This window comes from Ranitomeya imitator, chromosome 1, assembly GCF_032444005.1.
Source record: "Ranitomeya imitator isolate aRanImi1 chromosome 1, aRanImi1.pri, whole genome shotgun sequence".
Classification (NCBI taxonomy): Eukaryota; Metazoa; Chordata; class Amphibia; order Anura; family Dendrobatidae; genus Ranitomeya; species Ranitomeya imitator.
Window position 1 is genome coordinate 701879974 of NC_091282.1, and position 20622 is coordinate 701900595.

General features: G+C 43.2%; 1 protein-coding gene across 3 annotated transcripts in view; it reads left to right on the forward strand.

Moving 5' to 3' along the window:
* SLC8A3 (solute carrier family 8 member A3) overlaps positions 1 to 20622 on the forward strand; it is a 470913-nt gene that overhangs the window by 372300 nt on the left and 77991 nt on the right. For all 3 annotated transcript variants that reach the window (XM_069731638.1, XM_069731629.1, XM_069731646.1), the window contains one exon: positions 3580 to 3683. In XM_069731638.1, coding sequence (XP_069587739.1) covers positions 3580 to 3683 — 104 coding nt within the window. The remainder of the gene's footprint in view (positions 1 to 3579; positions 3684 to 20622) is intronic.

The window sequence follows — 20622 nt, forward strand, 5'->3', positions numbered from 1 at the left end:
CTGCATTCAAACAAAATTTGACAGGTGCATAAGTATGGTCACCCTTATCATTTTCTTGTTTAAGGCTATGTGCACACGTTCAGGATTTCTCACAGAAAATTCCTGAGAAAAACCTGAAATTTTCTGCAAGAAATCCGCAAGAAATCTGCATGCGTTTTTGCCGTGTTTTTGATGCGTTTTTTTCCGCACATTTCCCAATGCATTTTGTAGTGGGAAATCCGCAAAAAAAGCGCAAAATTAATGAACATGCTGCGTTTTTTACCGCGATGCGGTTTTTTTTTGCGGGAAAAAACGCATCATGTGCACAAAACATGCGGAATTCATTCTAAATGATGGGATGCTTATTGTATGCAGGGTTTTTTGCGGTTTTATAGCGTTTTTATCGGGATAAACCACAAAAAAAAACAAACGAAAAAACAGCAACGTGTGCACACAGCCTTAAATACTCCTACCTACTTTTTACTGACTTACTAAAGCACTTTTTTTTGTTTTCTAACCTCATTGAGCTTTGAACTTCATAGCCAGGTGTATGCAATCATGAGAAAAGCTACTTAAAGTGGCCACTTGCAAATTGTTCTCCTGTTTGAATCTCCTCTGAAGAGTGGCATCATGGGCTCCTCAAAACAACTGTCTAATGAACTGAAAACAAAGATTATTCAACATACCGTAGTTGTTCAGGGGAAGGATACAAAAAGCTGTCTCAGAGATTTAACCTGTCAATTTCCACTGTGAGGAACATAGTAAGGAAATGGAAGAACACAGGTACAGTTCTTGTTAAGGCCAGGAGTGGCAGGCCAAGAAAAACATCAGAAAGGCAGAGAAGAAGAATAGTGAGATCAGTCAAGGACAATCCTCAGACCACCTCCAGAGAGCTGCAGCATCAACTTGCTGCAGATGGTGTCACTGTGCATCGGTCAACTATACAACGCACTTTGCACAAGGAGAAGCTGTATGGGAGAGTGATGTGAAAGAAGCCGTTTCTGCAAGCACGCAACAAACAGAGTCGGCTGAGGTATGCAAAAGCACATTTGGAGAAGTCAATTTCTTTTTGGAAGAAGGTCCTGTGGACTGATGAAACCAAGATTGAGTTGTTTGGTCATACAAAAAGGCGTTATGCATGGTGGCCAAAAAACACAGCATTCCAAGAAAAACACTTGCTACCCACAGTAATATTTGGTGGAGGTTCCATCATGCTTTGGGGCTGTGTGGCCAATGCCGGCATCGGGAATCTTGTTAAAGTTGAAGGACGCATGGATTCCTCTCAGTATCAGCAGATTCTTGACAATAATGTTCATGAATCAGTGACAAAGTTGAAGTTACGCAGGGGATAGATCTTTCAGCAAGACAATGATCCAAAACACCGCTCCAAATCTACTCAGGCATTCATGCAGAGGAACAATTACACTGTTCTGAAATGGCCATCCCAGTCCCCAGACCTGAATATCATTGAACATCTGTGGGATCATTTGAAGAGGGCTGTCCATGCTCAGCGACCATCAAACTTAACTGAACTGGAATTGTTTTGTAAAGAGGAATAGTCAAAAATACCTTCATCCAGGATCCAGGAACTCATTAAAAGCTACAGGAAGCGACTAGAGGCTGTTATTTTTGCAAAAGGAGGATCTACTAAATATTAATGTCACTTTTCTGGTGGGGTGCCCATACTTATGCACCTGTCAAATTTTGTTTGAATGCAGATTGCACATTTTCTGTTAGTACAATAAACCTCATTTCAAGGCAGAAACATTACTGTGTCCAACAGTTATTAGATATATGAAACTGAAAAAGATTAATAGGGGTGCCCAAACTTTTTCATATAACTGTGTGTATATATATATTCCATATGTACACATTTATTCTACCTATTCTATTCTATTCTGTCAGTGTGATTTTACTGTACACTGCACTGAATTGCCGGCTTTTCTAGAGAACACCGCTGCGTATTTCTCACAAGTCACACACTGCTGGTCCGTGTGTAATCCGTATTTTTCTCACCCCCATAGACTTTCATTGGCGTTTTTTTTGTGCAATACGGTGACAAACGCCGCATGCAGCGATTTTCTACGGCCGTACAAGACTGTATAATACGGTTCCGTAAAATACGCCAGATAGGAGCTGGGCCATAGAGAATCATGTGCAATGCGTATTTTCTGGACGTATTTTCTGCGCTCATACTTCCGTAAAACTCGCTAGTGTGACGCCGGCCTAAGGCTATGTGTAGACGTCCAAGCATCGCTTGGAAAACTGATTGACAGGTTGGTCACACTTGTCAAACATAGTGTTTGACAAGTGTGACCAACTTTTTACTATTGATGCTGCCTATGCAGCATCAATAGTAAAAAGATATAATGTTAAAAATAATTTAAAAAATAATAAATCGTGATATTTTCACCTTCCGGTGGCCCCCGGAGCCTTCCCGCTCCTCGCGATGCTCCCGTTCCCAGTAATGCATTGCGAGAATAACCTGTGATGATGTAGCATCACACGAGACCGCTACATCATCACAGGTCATTGCCGCAAGGCATTATTGCAAATGGAAGCATCGTGAGGAGCGGGAAGATTGCTGGGGATGCCAGAAGATGAGAATATCATGATTTTTTTTTTTTAACAATCATATGGTTCCCAGGGCCTGGAGAAGAGTCTCCTCTCCTCCACCCTGGGTACCAACCGCACATGATCCACTTACTTCCCTTAATGTATGCGATTTTTTTTTTTGCGGTTTTATCGCGTTTTTATAGCGAAAAGCCACGAAAAAAACGCAAAAATCCTGAACATGTGCATACAGCCTAACAGCATCTCCCACACTTGAGATCTTTACTGATTTTGGTTTGAATGGAGTCACACAGGACCTGTTTGACTAGAGATAAGTAGGTTTCCCAGCTTCACCCTCCTTTGATGTAGCATATGTCACCAACCCAATGGACTGCTGATGAATGCTTTAGGCTCCTATGTGGTTGGGCCTTGCAGCCATCATATGGACCCACCATATTGGCCTACATGGTATAGTTATTAGATTCTTGAATATTGCTCTTATTTCTGACCGACTAACATCCCGAACCTCCTAAAAAAACATAAACTCTGAGTCTACGGCCTATGGAATCCAAAGCTGGTATCTGATGGTTGCTTTTGGCAACAATGCCCATTCAGATATGGGAATGAGGCCTATTATTGCCTTCTCTATCAGTTTGTGCCATTTTTCTTATGCTGTTACAACGAATTTAGCAATTTCTTGTGGTTTTTTCTTTTTCAAGATCATCAAAACGTTGACTTTTCCATCGTTTGGATGGAAATATTGCGTTACAGTTTGCTATAACAGGTTCATATGACAAGGTTCTAGTCCATCTATGTCAAGCAGAAAGATGAAATACATGGAAATGTTTGGCTCTTGGCTTGTTCCGTAGCCAACAATCTATAGATGCAGAGTTTGGGAATCTATGGCTCTCGGCACCTAACCCAACCGAGGCTGAAGGGCCACAGGTTGTCAAAGCATTTTCTAGCATCTTTAAATGGGTGTCAAACAAGGTAGAAAGCTCTGATACTATTCCTATACATACCATTCTTTCTCTTATGTCCCAACAGGAAAACGATAAGGGTAAAAATAATAGATGAGGAGGAATACGAAAGGCAAGAAAGTTTCTTCATTGCACTTGGTGAACCGAAATGGATGAAACGCGGAATATCAGGTGTGAGCAAGTTACTACCACCCCCACCTAAAAAAAATAAACCAATAACCAATTTTCTGTTCTTTTATCTTTCCCTATCTTTTTATGTTACCTCGATCAAAGCTATCCCATCTTCCTCTCCTGTGTATTCCCGCTCTCACCATTTTTCGGTCATCTACACCTTAGCTCATTTCGTTTATTTCCGCTTTCTTTGGCATCATTTTCTGTTAATCCAATTAATTTCTGCGGATCTTTTCCTATTCATCTATGCTGTAACCATTTTACTGCACAACAAATTACATCAATGAGATAATGTGGTGCGTGGCTTTCAGACGCTGTGTAGTTACTTTCTATGCTGTCCGGATTACTTTGCCAGGAAAGACGTCTATTTCAATGATGGAATATTCTGTACAGAATTGGAGCAGATAGGTGAATGCCTGTCCTAGGTGGAACTACTGTATATGAGCCCGATTTAGATTGCCAGTTCTCGTTTCTGTTTTGTCTTAGAGGATAAAATCCTAATATACTCATAATAACAGCTGGCTTATCGTAGAAAAAAACATTCATGGGTCTCTAAAATAGCTGGGGGTTTCCGCTAATAATCTCAGTGATCCTCGTCGGTCCCCAATACGGAATAAAGTCGTGAAAGAACTTTATTAAAATAATTTTTGCCCCAGAAAAAAGCAGCATTTTCCAGTAGTAGCAAAGTAGATGATATTTCGGAAATCTAATTTTTTCCTTGCAAATTTTAAAGATCAAAGTTTTTTTTTTTTTTTTTTTTAAATATGCAGCACGTCAATTTTTTCAGCGTTTTTCACCCATACAAAATGCATAGGAAAAAAACACACAAATTTTATGCAGCGTTTTTCCTGCCAGCACTCTAATTTTTGCTGCTGTTGCAAATGGTCAACCTGTGCAAACACCCAAAGAAGTCATATTACGGCTGTAATACGCTGAAAAGTCCACAAAATAGTGGTCCGTATCTCCTCCGTAGGCAGGGTGTGTCACCGTTTTTTGCGCATGGCATCCTCCGTATGTAATCCGTATGGCATCCGTACTGCGTGTTTTTCTCGCAGGCTTGCAAAACCAACATACCGCTATACAAGGGATCCATGTGTAAAAAAACAAAAACAAACAAACATATATACTGAATTTGGCCTAAGAGTAGCTGACAATACATAGTTTATACAAGTTCCCTCTTAAAAAAAAAGTGAGAATAGTAAAAAAGCTAATAATAATTTGAATAAGACCGAGCTGCAATACCAGAATAATCCCTTGGCCAGCAGAGGCGCTGTTCCCATTAGATGTGTCAGACGAAGGGAGGCTCTCTTTTCTTCTCATCTTATACAGCTCCTTTTCACCAAAGCTGGCATTAGACGCAGTAGCTGGGGAAACGTACAACTGGGCGGTATGACCACTGACTGGAGAAGTGCCTCCCGAGCTTCAGCATCTTGAGACATTGTATAAAATCATTAGCTGTCGGTCAAAATTGTAAAGATTTTTTCATAAATTGCCATTCTGACCTGTCAAAATCAGTCAGCAGCTTTTAGTTCCAAGAAATTATTGACACAGAATCCGTTTTTCAAGGTCCATTAAATGAATTAATTATTGCTAGTAGTTTTCCAAGAAATGCCTCGCAGGTCTATTCAGATTGCTGGAGTGCCACCCGCGTGATGGATTATAAACACGTTTCGGTGTGCTTACATTGTAACCTGCTCCTTAATTGTGGTTTACACTAGGAAGATTAGATTCAGTGGGAAGGATAGTCTGCAGAGAGGGGGACGCTCAAAAGCACAATGATACCACTGACAGTAGGAAAACTAACGCAGCCCCCATTGACACACAATGAAGGGGCATCATTTTTCACTAATAAATACAGGGTTTATTAAGACCCAAATGCCAATCACGCTCTTAAAGGGAACTTGTGAGCACTTTTTTGCTATATAATCTAAGAACAGCATAATGTAGGGGCTGAGACCCTGATTCCAGTGATGTGTCACTTACTGGGCTGTGGTGTTGCTGTTTCAATTAACACACCAGGACTAGGTATCTCATGCCTGCTGCTCTGTGTAACCCTGCCCCACCACTGATTAGCAGCTTTCTGTCTGCACTGTGCATAGGCAGAAAGCTGACAATTAGGGGTGTGCACACAGCTAAGAACTCAAATAACTGGTAAATCTGCAGCAGAGAAAACAGGGATTGTAGCAAAACTGTGGCAAGAAGCTCAGTAAGTTATATATCACTAGAGTCAGGGTCTAAGCCCCTACCTTATGCTGCTCTCAGATTACACAGCAAAGCCTGCTGACTGATTTCCTTTAATATACAAAACTAACAATAGATTAGTCAACCGCAGTATGCTGTCCAGAGATTTGTATCCGGACTGGTCAGAGGGAGAGCAAACTGAAAAATAAGTAATATTCCGTATATTAACTTTGCTGGCCTAGTTTAATGATGATAGATTTTGTACTTTGTAAATATCAATGTTTGTTCACAGGGTGGTTGTGCTGCAGAGCCACTCTGTCCAGATTTTAGATTTGGAAAATCTGCAGTATATAACCGTAGCAGACATTTAACCGGAAAAAGTGAAGCCGCTGCTCAGTGACCCAACCTTTAGAATCCAACAAACAGAATTTACCTCATTTTATTAGGCCAACATGTGCATCCAGGCAATATTAAATAGAAGGTCCTCCTAAAATACAGCACCTTTGCAAATTTCAAAAAGGAATAACTTCTATCTCCCCATCTGCTCCTCCAGCGATATACAAGTGCGTCTCACAAAATTAGAATATCATCAAAAAGTGAATTTATTTCAGTTCTTCAGTACAGAAAGTGAAACTCATATATTATATAGAGTCATTACAAACAGAGTGATCTATTTCAAGTGTTTATTTCTGTTAATGTTGATGATTATGGCTTACAGCCAATGAAAACCCACAAGTCATTATCTCAGTAAATTAGAATAATTAACAAAAACACCTGCAAAGTCTTCCTAAGCGCTTATAAAGGTCCCCTAGTCTGTTTCAGTAGGCTCCACAATCATGGGGAAGACTGCTGACTTGACAGATGTCAAGAAGGCAGTCATTGGCAAACTCCACGAGGAGGGTAAGCCACAAAAGGTCATTGCTAAAGAAGCTAGCTGTTCACAGAGTGCTGTATCCAAGCATATTATTGGAAAGTTGAGTGGAAGGAAAAAGTGTGGTAGAAAAAGGTGCACAAGCAACCAGGATAACCGCAGCCTTGAAAGGATTGTTAAGAAAAGGCCATTCAAAAATTTGGGAGAGATTCACAAGGAGTGGACTGCAGATGGAGTCATTGCTTCAAGAGCCACCACACACAGACGTGTCCAGGACATGGGCTACAAGTGTCGCATTCCTTGTGTCCAGCCACTCATGACCAATAGACAACGCCAGAAGCGTCTTTTATTTGGGCCAAGGAGAAAAAGAACTGGACTGTTACTCAGTGGTCCAAAGTCTTCTTTTCGGATGAGAGTAAATTTTGTATTTCATTTGGAAATCAAGGTCCCAGAGTCTGGAGGAAGAGTGGAGAGGTCACAATCCAAGCTGCTTGAGGTCTAGTGTGAAGTTTCCACAATCAGTGATGGTTTGGGGAGCCATGTTATCTGCTGGTGTAGGTCCACTGTGTTTTATCAAGACCAAAGTAATTTCAACCATCTACCAGGAAATTTTAGAGCACTTCATGCTTCCCTCTGCCGACAAGCTTTTTTGAGATGGCAATTTCATTCTCCAGCAGGACTTGGCACCTGTCCACACTGCCAAAAGTACCAATACCAGGTTTACAAACAGTATCACTGTGCCTGATTGGCCAGCAAATTCACCTGACCTTAACCCCATAGAGAATCTATGGGGTATTATCAAGAGGAAGATGAGACTCCAGACCCAACAATGCAGACGAGCTGAAGGCTGCTATCAAAGCAACCTGGGCTTCCATAACACCTCAGCAGTGCCACAGACTGATCGCCTACATGCCACGCCATGCTGATGCAGTAATTCATGCAATAATTGATGCAAAAGGAGCCCTAACCAAGTATTGAGTGCATTTACTGAACATACATTTCAGTAGGCCAACATTTCAGATTTTAAAATCATTTTTCAAGTATTCTAATTTACTGAGATAATGACTGTTGGGTTTTCATTGGTTGTAAGCCACAATCCTCAACATTAACAGAAATAAACACTTGAAATAGATCAATCTGTCTGCAATGACTCTATATGATATGTGAGTTTCACGTTTTGTATTGAAGAACTGAAATAAATTAACTTTTTGATGATATTCTAATTTTGTGAGAAGCACCTGTACAATAATAAACTCTCCCTTCCCAGGTCCAATGTGTGTCATCACCACTGCCCTGATCTTTGTTGACAGGCTTCAGTGATGATGTCACAACTACAGAGCATGTGATTGCTGTCGGCAATCACTGGGGTTTGCCGACATAAATGGTACGAGCCACTAAATCCAGTGATTAGCTACAACAGTCATGTGTGCTGTAGACTTGACATCACCTCTGCAGCCTGTCAACAAAGGACGAAGCTGCTTCAGGGAAGGCAAGTACCACCTGAGTTTATTATTTTTGTGCCGTGGAAGCCGATGGGGTGGGAAAAGTTATTCCTAGAAAGCCTCTTTAAAGGTAATCTATCAACAGGTTTTTGCTACCCCATCTTAGAGCAACATGATGTAGGGGCAGAGGCCCCTATTCCAGCATTGTATCACTTACTGAGCTGCTTGCTGCAGTTTTGATAAAGTCCTTGTTTTATCTGCTGCATATCTAGCTGTGCTATGAATGCTGAGCCCTGTATAACCACGCCTACACCACTGATTGGCAGTTTTCTGTGTACACTGTGCATAGGCATAAAGCTGCCAATCAATGGTGGGGCGAAGTTAATACAGAGCTCATGAATATGAAGGACCACATGGCAACAGGTTTACTAGTCCTCCAGTGATAATGTCCTGCTGATAAAGCATTGTTTCTCAAAATTGCAGCACACAGCCCAGTAAGTGACACATCATTGGAATCAGGGTCTCTGTCTCTACATTCTTCTCTGAGATTGGGTGGGAAAAACCTTTTGACAGATTCTTTTAAAGAAGCTGAAGACACAAAGCAATTTGGTAATTTTCATGACGATTAAAGTTGACTTCTAGATGTATTAGAACAATATAAAGCTGAGCTGGACGGATGAAGCTTCACATTGAATCGTTTGTTGGTCACTGATCTCCTCCACTTCGGTTACTTTCAGAATATTCCGTGTTCCGTCACTGATATGTGCAGCCAGATTTTCCAGGAAGCCACCAGAGGTTTATATCACACCTCGCATAATTTATTACTTTGGCTTTGTGCACAGGATAATCTTATACAGCACAGTAATATCCATTTGTGCTGCAGGGCTAATATTTCTTTCCAGTTTTATGTCACTTCTTACATTTTCATCACTTGTACTATCAAATTTGAGCTTTTTCTATGTGTACTAGTAAAGTTAATGAAACGTATGGTGCTAAGCTCCGTGGAAATTAAATGTCCTATGCCCAAAATTAAATGACTTGCGCCATTAACATAATTCTTAAAGGAGCGTTTCGGATTATGTAAACAGAGCTTAGTGGTATTAAATTAAGTCTGCATATTACCAATATTCTTTGTTTCCAGCCTTAAGATCTCTGCTTTTTATTTACATTTAAAGGATGATGCGTACTGATATCATACAGTTAGGTCCATATTTATTTGGACAGAGACAACATTTTTCAAATTTTGGTTATAGACATTACCACAATGAATTTTAAACAAAACAATTCAGATGCAGTTGAAGTTCAGACTTTCAGCTTTCATTTGAGGGTATCCACATTAAAATTGGATGAAGGGTTTAGGAGTTTCAGCTCCTTAACATGTGCCACCCTGTTTTTAAAGGGACCAAAAGTAATTGGACAATTGACTCCAAGGCTATTTCATGGACAGGTGTGGGCAATTCCTTCGTTATGTCATTCTCAATTAAGCAGATAAAAGGCCTGGAGTTGATTTGAGGTGTGGTGCTTGCATTTGGAAGGTTTTGATATGAAGTAAACATGCGGCAAAGGAGCTCTCCTTGCAGGTGAAACAAGCCATCCTTAACCCCTCTCTGACCTTAGACGTACTATCCCGTCGAAGTGACCTGGGCCTTTCTGACCCTCGACGGGATAGTATGTCATAGCGATCGGCCGCGCTCACGGGGGGAGCGCGGTCGAGTGTCAGCTGACTATCGCAGCTGACATCCGGCACTATGTGCCAGGAGCGGTCACGGACTGCCCCCGACGCATTAACCCCCGGAACACTGCGATCAAACATGATCGCAGTGTTCCGGCGGTATAGGGAAGCATCGCGCAGGGAAGGGGCTCCCTGCGGGCTTCCCTGAGACCCCCGGAGCAACGCGATGTGATCGCCTTGCTCCGAGGGTCTCTTACCTACTCTTTCAGGTCCTGCAGGGAGGTGGCTTCACAGCGCCTGCTCAGAGCAGGTGCCGGGAAGCCTCCAGGAGTGCACGTCAGATCGCTGATCTGACACAGTGTACAGCAAAGTGTCAGATCAGCGATCGTACACTATAACATTATGCCCCTCCCTGGGGCAATGTTATAGTGTAAAAAAAAATATTCACATGTGTAAAAAAATTTTAAAAAAATTCCTAAATTCCTAAAAAAAAAATATTGTTCCTATATTTCCTATAGTTCCTATATTGTTCCGATATTTCTTTATCTAAATAAAAAAAGCAATAAAAGTACACATATTTAGAATTGCCGCGTCCGTAACGACCCGACCTATAAAACTCCCACTAGTTAACCCCTTCAGTGAACACCGTAAAAAAAAAAAAACCACGAGGCAAAAAACAACGCTTTATTATCATACCGCCAAACAAAAAGTGGGATAACACGCGATCAAAAAGACGGAAATAAATAACCATGGTACCGCTGAAAACGCCATCTTGTCCCAGAAAAAACGAGCCGCCGTACAGCATCATCAGCGAAAAAATAATAATGTTATAGTCCTCAGAATAAAGCGACGCAAAAATAATTATTTTTTCTATAAAATAAGTTTTTATCGTATAAAAGCGCCAAAACATAAAAAAATGATATAACTGAGGTAACGCTGTAATCGTACTGACCCGAAGAATAAAACTGCTTTATCCATTTTACCAAACGCGGAACGGTATAAACGCCTCCCCCAAAAGAAATTCATGAATAGCTGGTTTTTGGTCATTCTGCCTCACAAAAATCGGAATAAAAAGCGATCAAAAAAGGTCACGTGCCCGAGAATGTTACCAATAAAAAGGTCAACTTGTCCCATAAAAAACAAGACCTCGCATGACTCTGTGGACCAAAATATGGAAAAATTATAGCTTTCAAAATGTGGTAACGCAAAAAATATTTTTTGCAATAAAAAGCGTCTTTCAGTGTGTGATGGCTGCCAATCATAAAAATCCGCTAAAAAAAACCCTATAAAAGTAAATCAAACCCCCCTTCATCACCCCCTTAGTTAGGGAAAAATTAAAAAAATGTATTTATTTCCATTTTCCCACTAGACTAGGGTTGGGGCTAGGGTTAAGACTACAGTTAGGGTTGGGGCTAAAGTTAGGGTTAGGGTTTAGATTACATTTACGGTTGGGAATAGGGTTGGGATTAGGGTAAGGGGTGTGTCAGGGTTAGAGGTGTGGTTAGGGTTACCGTTGGGATTAGGGTTAGGGGTGTGTTTGGATTAGGGTTTCAGTTATAATTGGGGGGTTTCCACTGTTTAGGCACATCAGGGGCTCTCCAAACGCAACATGGCGTCCGATCTCAATTCCAGCCAATTATGCGTTGAAAAAGTAAAACAGTGCTCCTTCCCTTCTGAGCTCTGCCATGTGCTCAAATGGTGGTTCCCCCCACATATGGGGTATCAGCGTACTCAGGACACACTGGACAACAACTTTTGGGGTCCAATTTATCCTGTTACCCTTGAGAAAATACAAAACTAGGGGCTAAAAAATAATTTTTGTGGAAAAATAATTTTTTTTATTTTCACGGCTCTGCGTTATAAACTGTAGTGAAACACTTGGGGGTTCAAAGTTCTCACAACACATCTAGATAAGTTCCTTGGGGGGGTCTAGTTTCCAATATGGGGTCAATTGTGGGGGGTTTCTACAGTTTAGGTACATTAGGGGCTCGGCAAGCGCAATGTGACGCCTGCAGACTAATCCATTTACCGTATATACTCGAGTATAAGCCGAGATTTTCAGCCCAAATTTTTGAGCTGAAAGTACCCCTCTCGGCTTATACTCGAGTCAAGGTGGGTGGCAGGGTCGGCGGGTGAGGGGGTGAGGGCGCTGAGGCATACTTACCTAGTCCCAGCGATCCTGGCGCTCCCTGCCGTCCCACGGTCTTCTGTGCTGCAGCGTCTTCCCCTCTTCAGCGGTCACGTGGGACCGCTCATTAAAAAAATGAATAGGCGGCTCCACCTCCCATAGGGGTGGAGCCGCGTATTCATTTCTCTAATCAGCTGTGCCGGTGACCGCTGATAGAGAAAGAGGCTGCGGCACCGAAGACCAGGCAGAGGGAGCGTCAGGATCGCTAGGACCAGGTAAGTATGTAATATTCACCTGTCCGCGTTCCAGCCGCCGGGCGTCGCTCCATCTTCCCGGCGCCTCCATCTTCCCGGCGTCTCTGCGCTCTGACTGTTCAGGTCAGAGGGCGCGATGACGCATATAGTGTGCGCGGCGCCCTCTGCCTGATCAGTCAGAGCAGAGACGCCGGGAAGATGGAGGCGCCGGGACCGGACGCCGGGAGCTGCAAGCAAGAGAGGTGAGTATGTGTTTTTTTTTTTTTTTTTATTGCCGCAGCAGCGGCACAGATTTATGTGGAGCATCTATGGGGAAATATGAACGGTGCAGAGCACTATATGGGGCACAGCTATGGGGCACAATGAACGGTGCCGAGCACTGTATATGGGGCACAGCTATGGGGCACAATGAACGGTGCAGAGCACTGTATATGGGGCACAGCTATGGGGCACAATGAATGGTGCAGAGCACTGTATATGGGGCACAATGAACGGTGCAGAGCACTGTATATGGGGCACAGCTATGGGGCACAATGAACGGTGCAGAGCACAGTATGGGGCACAGCTATGGGACAAAATGAACGGTGCAGAGCACTGTATATGGGGCACAGCTATGGGGCACAATGAACGGTGCCGAGCACTGTATATGGGGCACAGCTATGGGGCACAATGAACGGTGCAGAGCACTGTATATGGGGCACAGCTATGGGGCACAATGAACGGTGCAGAGCACTGTATATGGGGCACAGCTATGGGGCACAATGAACGGTGCAGAGCACTGTATATGGGGCACAGCTATGGGGCACAATGGACGGTGCAGAGCACTGTATATGGGGCACAGCTATGGGGCACAATGAACGGTGCAGAGCACTGTATATGGGGCACAGCTATGGGGCACAATGAACGGTGCAGAGCACTGTATATGGGGCACAGCTATGGGGCACAATGAACGGTGCAGAGCACAGTATGGGGCACAGCTATGGGACAAAATGAACAGTGCAGAGCATTGTATATGGGGCACAGATATGGGGCAATAATGAACGGTGCCGAGCACAGTATGGGGCACAGCTATGGGACAAAATGAACGGTGCCGAGCACAGTATGGGGCACAGCTATGGGACAAAATGAACGGTGCCGAGCACAGTATGGGGCACAGCTATGGGACAATAATGAACGGTGCAGAGCATTGTATATGGGGCACAGATATGGGGCAATAATGAACGGTGCCGAGCACAGTATGGGGCACAGCTATGGGACAAAATGAACGGTGCAGAGCACTATACGGGGCACAGCTATGGGACAAAATGAACGGTGCAGAGCACTATATGGGGCACAGCTATGGGGAAATATGAACGGTGCAGAGCACTATATGGCACAGCTATGGGGAAATAATGATCTATTTTTATTTTTGAAATTCACAGGTAAATGCTGCATTTCCACCCTAGGCTTATACTCGAGTCAATAAGTTTTCCCAGTTTTTTGTGGCAAAATTAGGGGGTCGGCTTATACTCGGGTCAGCTTATACTCGAGTATATACGGTAAGTCTGCATTCCAAATGGTGCTCCTTCCCTTCCGAGCTCTGCCATGCGCTCAAATGGTGGTTTCTCCCCCACATATGAGGTATCAGCATACTCAGGACAAATTGGACAACAACTATTGGGGTCCAATTTCAACTGTTACCCTTGGAAAAATACAAAACTGGGGGCTAAAAAATAATTTTTGTGGGAAAAAAAGATTTTTTATTTTCACGGCTCTGCGTTATAAACTGTAGTGAAACACTTGGGGGTTCAAAGCTCTCACAACACATATAGATAAGTTCCGTATTCATGACAAATTGTACAACAACTTTTGGGGTCCAATTTCTTCTCTTACCCTTGGGAAAATAAAAAATTGGGGGCGAAAAGATCATTTTTGTGAAAAAATATGATTTTTTATTTTTATGACTTTGCATTATAAACTTCTGTGAAGCACTTGGTGGGTCAAAGTGCTCACCACACCTCTAGATAAGTTCCTTAGGGGGTCTACTTTCCAAAATGGTGTCACTTGTGGGGGGTTTCAATGTTTAGGCACATCAGGGGCTCTCCAAACGTAACATGGCGTCCCATCTCAATTCCAGTCAATTTTGCATTGAAAAGTCAAATGGCGCTACTTCGCTTCCAAGCTCTGCCATGCGCCCAAACAGTGTTTTACCCCCACATATGGGGTATCAGCGTACTCAGGACAAATTGTACAACAACTGTTGGGGTCCATTTTCTCCTGTTACCCTTGGTAAAATAAAGCAAATTGGAGCTGAAGTAAATTGTTTGTGAAAAAAGTTAAATGTTCATTTTTATTTAAATATTCCAAAAATTCCTGTGAAACACCTGAAGGGTTAATAAACTTCTTGAATGTGGTTTTGAGCACCTTGAGGGGTGCAGTTATTCCAATGGTGTCACACTTGTTTTTTTTTATCATATAGATCCCTCACAATGACTTCAAATGAGATGTGGTCCCTAAAAAAAAATGGTGTTGTAAAAATGAGAAATTGCTGGTCAACTTTTAACCCTTATAACTCCCTAAAAAAAAAAATGTTGGTTCCAAAATTGTGCTGATGTAAAGTAGACATGTGGGAAATGTTACTTATTAAGTATTTTGTGTGACATATCTCTGTGATTTAATTGCATAAAAATTCAAAGTTGGAAAATTGCAAAATTTTCAAATTTTTGCCAAATTTCCATTTTTTTCACAAATAAACGCAGGTAATATCAAAGAAATTTTACCACTATCATGAAGTACAATATGTCACAAGAAAACAATGTCATAATCAGCGGGATCCGTTGAAGCGTTCCAGAGTTATAACCTCATAAAGGGACAGTGGTCAGAATTGTAAAAATTGGCCTGGTCATTGATGTGCAAACCATCCTTGGGGGTAAAGGGGTTAAGCTGCGAAAACAGAAAATACCCATAGGAGAAATTGCTACAATATTAGGAGTGGCAAAATCTACAGTTTGGTACATCCTGAGAAAGAAAGAAAGCACTGGTGAACTCATCAATGCAAAAAGACCTGGGCGCCCACGGAAGACAACAGTGGTGGATGATCGCAGAATTATCTCCATGGTGAAGAGAAACCCCTTCACAACAGCCAACCAAGTGAACAACACTCTCCAGGAGGTCGGCGTATCAATATCCAAATCTACCATAAAGAGAAGACTGCATGAAAGTAAATACAGAGGGTTCACTGCACGGTGCAAGCCACTCATAAGCATCAAGAATAAAAAGGATAGACTGGACTTTGCTAAAAAAAACATCTAAAAAAGCCAGCACAGTTCTAGAAGAACATTCTTTGGACAGATGAAACCAAGGTCAACCTCTACCAGAATGATGGAAAGAGAAAAGTATGGTGAAGGCGTGGTACAGCTCATGATCTAAAGCAGGGGTCCCCAACTCCAGTCCTCAAGGCCCACCAACAGGTCATGTTTTCAGGATTTCCTTTGCATTGCACAGGTGATGCAATTATTACCTGGGCAAGACTAAGGAAATCCTGAAAACATGACATGTTGGTGGGCCTTGAGGACTGGAGTTGGGGACCCCTGATCTAAAGCATACCACATCATCTGTAAAACACGGCGGAGGCAGTGTGATGGCTTGGGCATGCATGGCTGCCAGTGGCACTGGCAGGGCTGCCACTAGATATTTCGGGGCCCCATACTGGCAAAATTTTCGGGGCCCCCTTGAGACTCCGCCCAGGCTCCACCCCAGCCCCACCTCCACGCTCCGCCCCTCAAACTGTCCACAGTCCCACCGCTCTCTCTTGGAAAAACTCCACTTCTCACCTATCACACATTAACAGTTCCCATCACCAGATCACACATATAGCCAGCAGCTTTTGTTTTGGGCAAAAGATTTTTTAAGCCGCCACCATAACACGGTAGACACTTTTGGCCGGGCCCTACTCTACTGTAACCTATTAAATATTTGTTAAAATATGCAATACAATTTAGGTATATTTTTATTTATTTTTCAATTTTTAAAATGACCAATAATATCACATACAAGGAACAAATACCGCTACACCATGACCAGATGACATATTACCACCACAGTGATCGAATAATATCACATACAAGGAACAAATACCGCAACACCATGTCCAGACCACATATTACCACCACATAGTGACTGAATACTACAATTCTGATCAGTAATTAAAAAAAAAGCACCATACTATCACCATAAGTGCCATTATACACAGGAGATCTGTACTTAGTATGCAGTGTCTGTGTACAGATAATACAGTGATCACTAGTGAAATTATACACAGGAGCTCTGTATATAGTATATAGTGTATAGTGTCATTGTATAGGTAACACTCTGACTCACCAGTGACGTCTCTAGGTGAAGTCCTTCATTTTTCATCCAGCACAGACCGCCATCATTTCATCCAGCCAGGACTTGTCTCTGCAGGAAATAACAGTTATCTCGAGCTCCGCTTGTAGAATACATTACTTAATTTTTCACAACTTCTACATTACACCACATGAAGAAAAAGAGGCAACATAGTATCACTCTATACAGTAACAGGACCGCCCCCTCATTTAAAACAGTATACTCAAAAAATAAAATAAATACATCACTGCAGTAATAATATCCCTAAATTAGCCCCTATGGTAATAATATTTCCCATCCTGGCCACCGTGTGTCTCATTCCTGGCGTCAGCCATATGTTCTCCCATCCTGCCCTCATGAGTATCCATTCTGCCCCATATGATCTCCCCATCCTGCCCCATATGATCGCCCCATGTGATGTCTCCATCCGGCCCCATCTGTCTCCATCCTGCCCCATGATCCTGCACGATCTGTCTCCATTCTGCCCCCTATGTCTCCAACCATGCCCCCGTGTCTGCAATCCTGCCACTTGTCTCCAATTATGCCCCCTGTGTCTCCATTCTGCCCCATCTGTCTCCAATCCTCCCCCATCTGTCTCCAGTCATGCCCCCATGTCTTTCATCCTGCCCCGTGTCTCCAATCATGCCCCGTATCTCCATTCTGCCCCGTGTCTCGCATTCTGCCCCAATGTCCAGCATTCTGCCCCCGGGTCTCACAGTCTGCCCCAATGTCCAGCATTCTGCCCCCGGGTCTCACAGTCTGCCCCTGTGTCCAGCATTTTACCCCTGTCACTGTGTCCAGCATTCTGCCCCTGTCTCTGTGTCCAGCATTCTGCCCCTGTCACTGTGTCCAGCATTCTGCCCCTGTCACTGTGTCCAGCATTCTGCCCCTGTCACTGTGTCCAGCATTCTGCCCCTGTCAGTGTCCAGCATTCTGCCCCTGTCACTGTGTCCAGCATTCTGCCCCTGTCACTGTGTCCAGCATTCTGCCCCTGTCACTGTGTCCAGCATTCTGCCCCTGTCACTGTGTGTCCAGTATTCTGCCCCACTGTGTGTCCAGCATTCTGCCCCACTGTGTGTCCAGCATTCTGCTCCACTGTGTCCAGCATTCTGCCCCACTGTGTCCAGCATTCTGCCCCACTGTGTCCAGCATTCTGCCCCACTGTGTGTCCAGCATTCTGCCCCACTGTGTGTCCAGCATTCTGTCCCACTGTGTGTCCAGCATTCTGCCCCTGTGTGTCCAGCATCCTGCCCCCCGGACCACCTAGATCGCCGCTCTCAAAGAAAAACAAACAAACACGAGTTCTTACCTGGCCATGCTCCTGCGCCGGGCGAAGAGCCCTCCAGGCTCCACACAGATGCACTCGCTGGGCCCGGCAGCTGACAATGACGTCAGATGCCGGCGAGTGCGCACTGCGGCCCTATTCAGCTGCCAGCCTCAGACTGGCTGGAGGCTGTTAACTATTGACGTGCGGGCGCGGGCCCGCACGTCAATAGTGTGCCGCAGCGCCTGCAGGGGGGGCCCGGTGAGCAGATGAGACGGGGCCCGATGCCGGCCCCCTCTGCTCACCGGGCCCCATACGCCAGTCACGGCTGTAATGCCCTGATGGCGGCCCTGGGCACTGGGTCACTAGTGTTTATTGATGATGTGACACAGGACAGAAGCAGCCGAATGAATTCTGAGGTTTTCAGAGACATACTGTGTGCTCAGATCCAGCCAAATGCAGCCAAACTGATTGGTCGTCGTTTCATACTACAGATGGACAATGACCCAAAACATAAAGCCAAAGCAACCCAGGAGTTTATTAAAGCAAAGAAGTGGAATATTCTTGAATGGCCAAGTCAGTCACCTGATCTCAACCCAATTGAGCATGCATTTCACTTGTTAAAGGCTAAACTTCAGACAGAAAGGCCCACAAACAAACAGCAACTGAAAACCATTGCAGTGAAGGCCTGGCAGAGCATCAAAAAGGAGGAAACACAGCGCCTGGTGATGTCATGAGTTCAAGACTTCAGACAGTCATTGCCAAGAAAGAGTTTTCAACCAAGTACTAAAAATTAACATTTTATTTGAAATTACTGAATCTGTCCAATTACTTTTGGTCCCTTTAAAAACAGGGTGGCACATGTTAAGGAGCTGAAACTCCTAAACCCTTCATCCAATTTTAATTTCGATACCCTCAAATGAAAGCTGAAAGTCTGAACTTCAACTGCATCTGAATTGTTTTGTTTATAATTCATTGTGGTAATGTCTATAAACAAAATTAGAAAAATGTTGTCTCTGTCCAAATATATATGGACCTAACTGTATGTTGCTAACGCAACCCAAGGCCATGAACCTTGGCAATCTTCTGCTTCTATAGTCTGTTCACTGGTCCACTGCACAATCACTTAAAGGGTTATCCTGGAATGTTTTGTTATTTTACTATGTGCCCAAAAATGAACAGTCAGGTAGTTGCTAATTATCAGCCTGTTGTGCCCGGTGCCGATCTCTGCTTGCAGACTACTGCTGGAGATTCTACGGCTTCCGCTGATATCACATTAAGTAAGCAGCTGCTTCTATTCTGCTCTGCTTTGTTTATTGAATGTGACTGCCAACGTCTTGCTGATATACAGCCGGCTCCTCGCTGCCTAATTGCGGGACGCAACCTGTCAATCAGCCTGATGTCGGCAGCCATGCCTCGTCGACCGACCAGCTCAGAAGAAGAGTTACTCTGTTGAGATTGGGCAGCTGAATCACTGGCAAGAGCAGTTAGTTACTGCTCTGAGCCGGCGCCAAGTAGAACAAGCAAGTAGTAGATAATTTTTAGACCCCAAAAATAGTCCTGAATAAACGCTGGATTAATTTTGCAGGGATTCAGCTCTTTCAATAGTAAACCACATGGCTCTTCCTAATGGTCGCAGGTGAAGCAACAATGTTAAATATTCTCTCCTCCCTTGCATAAAAGACTGGCATAGAGTTTCTGTGCTTTTTGGCCACAATGCAGTCACTACTTGTGAGCGCAGCCTTAGGGTATGTTCACAGAAATTATTATAATTTTTTTTTTAACAAGGGTTTTGACTCCAATTCGGTTCCAAAATCCACACTAAAATATGCTCCGACTATACTTTGAATTTGCTTCTGATAGATTTTAATGGGAAAACCTGCAAATGTTCACTGTACTTAAAGAATACATGCACGACAGGGAACACTATTCCTCATAGATCCCTCACGGTGACTGTTAAGAAAAGTTCATGCAAGCCCTGGAGGGTTAGATGGAGACTCAGAACTAATCTATATCTGAATTCTAATGTTTTTTTCAGTTACAAACATAACAGCATGGTTTCATGACATCTAGAAAACACATCTTTTTGTATTCCCTGAAATCCCCAGAGCTTCTAAGCTAAAAATAACCTGCCAGAAAGAGGGAAACCCAGCACGCAGAGGCACTTTTATTTATTTATTTTTTAAAGCTCTCTGCTCTTTTTTTTTTTTTCTTGCAGAATGCAGCATCTGATTTATTCAGTAACTTTAGGCCAGCCTTTTACAGTCTTGACACATGCAGGGTCATTGTTAGGAGTCACTTCTACCAAAGTGACCAGCACCCTCTAGTGACTATTGTGTGTATAGCAGATAAAAGACAACTGCCCACTTATGGAACCATAAACCCTTACCAGTAATAAGGATGTCATAAATTAAGTTTTGAAAAAAAAGTTATTGAATAACAAACCTTACTCTTCATCAGTCATTGCTTTATAACAACTGGTATTCAGTACAATTTAATGGGGTATTGTTAAGGTGCCTCTTTAGCAGCTCATAACTCTACCATCTCCTGAGTCTCCTCACTTCTTGGTTTCTGGCAGGGCGGGCTTTCCTCCTTGGTGAACAGCACAGCTGTAGGATTAGTAGTACTATAAAGATCAGCACAAGATCTACAGTGCCTTGCCAAAGTATTCGGCCCCCTGGAACTTTTCAACCTTTTCCCACATATCATGCTTCAAACATAAAGATACCAAATGTAAATTTTTGGAGAAGAATCAACAACAA